The 5,673-nt window shown below is 38.2% G+C and overlaps 1 protein-coding gene across 1 annotated transcript in view; it reads left to right on the top strand.

Annotated features, from left to right (window-relative positions):
• Positions 1-241: 241 nt before the first annotated feature.
• crb2a (crumbs cell polarity complex component 2a) overlaps positions 242-5,673 on the top strand; it is a 32,112-nt gene continuing 26,680 nt past the window's right edge. The window contains 1 exon segment of the mRNA XM_008302498.1: positions 242-308. Coding sequence (XP_008300720.1) covers positions 242-308 — 67 coding nt within the window.

The raw sequence follows: 5,673 nt of genomic DNA, 5'->3' as shown, positions 1-5,673 counted from the left end.
CCTTAAAACGATGATGACTATCAGCAGGTGTTAGTCCAGTTCACGTTTTCCTCTCGTCTCTCTCGTAGCTGATTACACTGAGTCCAAAGCAGGGTGGGCCAGTCTTTAAAGACAGAGCAACAGCAAAACAGTGAGGTGCTTCTCTATCACGCAACAACATGCCAGCAAGTTAGGATTTCTTCTTCTTTTTATTGACATACTACTTTGTGGTTTTACATACACCCAGGTCAGTGGCTTTACCATGGAGTTTAGGAAAGTTCACATGAATCTAAAGACGGTACTGCTGACGATGATGATGTTCAAATGGGGTGAGTAGAGACAACACTTAATCCTAATTTCTGCGAAAAGCAACAGGTTACATAGGAATAGTTATTACATTGACATACATATACTCAAGAAGTATTTTAAATCGCATGTGCTTACGATATGGTCACTGACTAAAGAACATTATTAGTGCTAGCATTTTATCATTTGCTGGATGATTCTCACTTTTTAAAATCAGCAACAGTTTTCAGGATTGCCATCAAGCCTGCCAGACATGCTGCTCCGAGAACAAGTGTTTTTGGATGGTGTTTATTGGGCTCCTTTGTGCTCCGACAATTTACTAATATTAAAACTCAAGTAGGCAGCGTGCACCGTCCTGTGTTGAGGGGAAAACCACAAGCATGTGGAGCATTGTTATTTCAATTACTGAGGCTGTTGGACTTTCTCTGAAAAATATCTTCACTGAATTGTTAAACATGAATGGCTGATGTGTGATCAGATTAGTTTTGGTAGACGTTGTGCCTTGAGAGACATCGATCCTGGTGTTAATTTCAGGTTTTTAATTGCCGTTTTTTTTTGCCAGATTTGACATGTGACGAAATCAGAATGAGAGACATTTATATCTGTTTTGATTTTGTCCCTTAAAGCATTGTTGCATCAAGTTCAGTGTTTGAACCGGGATTTGTTTCAGTATTCGAATTTTATTGATTGACATAACCTATTAAGCAACACTTTTCTTTAGGTCTCCCTTTATAGCATTTAAAATCAAAATCCAAACAAGAAATAAATGGTTCAGAGCAGACTGTAATGTAGCTTTAAGGACATTTGCTGGCATTTACTAATGTACAGTACTAAAGTGCATCTTGTTAGTATTGAAACAATACTAGAGCGCCGTCTTACAACAAGAAGACTTAACTTAGCAAGATGTGAAGGATTTCTGATACCTATCATCAAAATTGAAGAGAAACTAACATGTAGACTGAAATTGATCTAAAGTTTTAAAAACATTCCAAACTGTCATTTTCATTTTCAGAAAATAAAAAATGACTGTCACTGTCTGACCTATTTCCTCTGTGGCACGTCTGATAGGTGCGACCGTCTGAACAGTCAGCATCAACCTTGTAGGTGATCTTTGGATTAACACGAATGACAGACAGGTCACATTATTGTAGGTGACCGTCTGCTGTGTGTGTGTGTCTCTGAGTTCATGCTCCTTCCACTTCCCATGACATCTTTTTGTAGAAGGTCACAAGTGGTACTTTAGTAATGTTTCTCTGATTTGAACACTCCTTTCAAAATCTGTACATTTGTTAATGTATCCCATCATGTCATAGCCTGCATTTCTTCTATTATATGACAAAAGGCATAGTTTTGTGCAACAACAGTATAGATTGCCTCCAACACATTAGCTGAGCTGCTTTTGATGTGGTGTGGGATCTCAAAAACCAAAATAATGCACAAATGAATAAATATAGTATATATTTCAAATACAGCAGTTGGAAGACTTTTGTTGTGTCAACTCGTTTGACGTAGGGCTAGTGGTGCAATGGCTAACACGTCTGACTACGGATCAGAAGATTCTACTAGCCCTGTGATAGACTGGCGACCTGGCCGGGGTGTCCCCTGCCTTCGCCCTAAGTCGGCTGGGATAGGCTCCAGCCCCCCATGACCCTAGTGAGGATTAAGCGGTGTATAGATGATGGATGGAACTCGTTTGACATTGCAAATCATTTTAGGAGATTGGAAATAACTCATGTCTACAGCCATGTGTGTAATATTAAAGAAATAGTTCAACATTTTGGAAGGTATGAAACTTCAAGGTCAACCTCAATGTCATGTCTGTGTTTTCAGCATGTATCTGGCATCGATATTGATCTTCTGGTTCTGAATCAGTTACTTTGTATTAATCACAGCATGTTTTGAAGATACTGAAGTACAAGTTGAAGTCACTCCAGTACTTCTGCATATGGTTTTGTAAATCAACACGAAACAGTTGGGGTAAAAAGAATTGATTAAATCTGTAAAATGCTTCAAATGTAGCACCACCCAGAATATGATACCTAATACCTACAGTTAGAGACGGAAAAGTATGTGAGAAGGACTGTGGTGACAGAGTGGACACATGGTCGAGACTGAAGCTTGAAGTTGTAATCTGTGCAGGTACCTTTCCACCAGAGGATTAGAAGAGCAAGGGGATTGACCCCAAGAGGACACAGGGATTACAATATGGAAAGGCTCTGGAGGTCAGGGAGGGTCAGACCTGCTCAGGTAGAAGAGGGGGAGGGAAAGTAGAATGAAGAGTGGGGGTTAATGAGGAGCTAGTGGCAAAAGTGTGACTAACAAAAGAGGGAAAGTGTGTGCACAGTGAAAATCAAATGCTATGACAGAGAAAGACAAATGAGCAAAGAAGCAAATATGCATCTAAATACATAAAAAAAAAAGATTAGGAATATAAGAATCATCTAAGAAAATGTCTGTAATTATACAAAATATCAATAAAAAAATGTCTTTTTCAAATTTTCAGTTTTATTCTCATCAATCTGGGAAAATGGAACTTCAGATTCATTCAGGGCTACATGATGCAGAGTTCTGTTGCACTGAATTTATAGTCATATCTTCAGTGTGTACTCCAACAAATTCAGGTATTTGTACCAATCAGTAACCAGGGTGGTGTTTGCTGTGACATAGTTCAGTTAATATGCCGGAGCACAATCAAAGGAATTCATATATAATATTTAATGCCTGAAGAACTAAACATCATCATGCAAGAGAGCCAATAAAATTCATTGGATAGTCAAAATCGTGATTATATTTAAGGTGCAGCATTTTGATTGACTCATGTGTTACACATTAGGGTCAAACACAAGATAACATTCTACCTAAAAAACCCACCAATGACTTTAATTCACTGTGTTTGGCTTTGAGCTGCAGAGTGAATGTAATTATTTTTTATACTTTGCTAGTACACGGTAGTTAACTCAGACTAGTTCATTCATTATTGATTTTTCTTCATTACAAAGTCTGCCTGTAACAGCTTGGATACCTCGTGCTGCATGTATAATGCCTGCAGGGAATGAAAGTTTGATTAGCTCTGCTTTCATAGACTAGCCTAGATAAACTTTACCCCCGCCTGCACTGCAACTTTTCCTCAGAATGAATGTTTGGAATGCTCAAAAAAAAAAAAACCTTCAAAGAGCTTGTGTCATTCAGCTGTATTGTCTAATGCCACTCTAACTACAATGTACTTATCCAAGGTATCATTTAATACTTACAGTAGGCTGAAAACATTCATCAAGATGAAACTGCTCATACAGTCAGTCTTATATTTGAGCTTGTCATCAATCATAGTTTACTCGTGTATGTAAACTTGCCACTCTTGGAACAAAGGTTACACAAACCTTCAAAACAAGCTGCAGAATAAACAATAGCACAATACAGGAGAGCCGGCACCTCAAGATGAGACTCTCATCTCATCTGAAGGAGAGGGAACTCTCCTTTGAGGACAGCAATGTTCACGTTCTGGGCAGAGAATAGTTTGACAGAGGAGTGAAGGAGGCCATCTATGTTAAACTTGAACAGTTAAACAGTGGAGTGTCTCTCCTCTGTTTAGGGATTAGCTGTTCCAAGACTGTAATGCAGTCTTGAGATTTTTCCCCAGAAAGTTTTACCATTTTTAACACTTTCATTCTTGACTTAGCAGCTTCACAACCATTCACACACACTTCTAGGCAGGCAAGTCTTTTTCGTTAATGGGTCATGTTATTATGTTATTGGCCATGTGAGTTTGGGGTGACAATATATGTATAGGTAAAAAAAAAGTCTTAAAAGAACAAAAGGACAAGTTCAGTTGCCTTCTACAGAAACTCTTAGGGATAACTGAGATCACAGCATCACCACCATTTTCATTAAAACAATGAATTATATGACCAAGGGGAAGCATGTTCACAGGAAAAAGGACAGGATCAAGAAGAGGCTTGAGGCACACTGTGTGACAAAATAGTGGCTGAAAGTGAGTGAAACATGATGGCCAGAACTTGGTAATAGAAGGATAGAGATACAATTGAACAACTTCCAGATGCTCACTCACTCACTCACTCACTCACTCACTCACTCACTCACTCACTCACTCACTCACTCACTCACTCACTCACTCACTCACTCACTCACTCATTTTAACCTATTCACAATACTGTGCTCAAAAACAGAATGTATGTCATTAGATAATAATACAGACACAAGATGACTGATCTCACAACTGAGGACACACAACCCCTACAGTAGATGTATTCAGCATTGTCTGTTCTGGTTTGTAGCCAAAAAGTTTGTGACAATAAACTTTATTTAAACTGATAAAAAAGGTTCAATTCTTTCAGGAACCTTTTCTTGATCACCATTATTTAAACTAACAACCAATGATTGTATTTCCTTTTACGCCTTTGGTTCTTACAGCCTTTTTGTTATTAATAAAAATATTCTTACAAAAAATGAAACATTTCCAAATTTACATTGTAATTTCTAATTTATGTTTATAGCACAACATTGCATTTAATTTCTATATTTATTCATAAAAATAAAAGATTACAATGTTCTACATTTGTATTTAATAATATGGTATTCTGCCTGTGTAGGTTACTATGTAAATTCTGCCAAATTGTGCACATTTGTAATGTGTTGAAAAGTTCATTGTACAATGTTCAGTTCAAGCACATCTGAAAGTTTCAGGCTTTTCTACTTTTTCCCAATAACACACTGCAACCAATCTGTGTTGGATATCATGAGTCATTAATGTACCATGAAAACCATGCAAAAAGTCAACATCACCACAGAGTTCATGTGACCTCTTCATCCAGGTCCTTTTCAACTATCTTTATATAAATGTTGTTTATTACAGACATGGATAAATCAGTTGAAATACCTTAATCTGATGTGCTTCATGACTTATGTCAAGTCATAGGCCATGGAGGGACAAGACCTGACCCAGCAGTGCTTAAGTTAATTTTCTAATCAGGCAAGCAACGGACCACCTCCTCACTCAATCATTGTTGATCCTGGCCTCTTACTTACATCAAGAAGACTTAAACTTAATCTGGAATCCCCTGACAGCCAGCTGGGACTTTTATAGTCTACAGGTGGCTAACACTTTCCTGGAGTCCACTGTAATCTTTGAAGTTCAAACACAGTTAGTGTCTGCACTGTGGACTGTGGGTAGGATGCATCTTAACCAGAATTGGAAATGACAACAACCTTCTGCTTCACAAAAGCAAGAGCAGGCCATGGTGGTCAAGCTGCCTGTACCTTGCAGACCTGAGAAAAGCCGCCAGCAAGCGTATCAAACACATAAAATGAGTCATTATGGGTTGTAGCATATTGCAAATGTATTGGAGTGACGGCTGAGGTGTTTCTGTGATT

This window comes from Stegastes partitus, unplaced genomic scaffold (assembly GCF_000690725.1).
Source record: "Stegastes partitus isolate 25-593 unplaced genomic scaffold, Stegastes_partitus-1.0.2 Scaffold1825, whole genome shotgun sequence".
Lineage (NCBI taxonomy): Eukaryota > Metazoa > Chordata > Actinopteri > Pomacentridae > Stegastes > Stegastes partitus.
The sequence above is the reverse complement of the archived record's forward strand: the minus strand, read 5'-3'. Positions and strand labels throughout refer to the sequence as shown.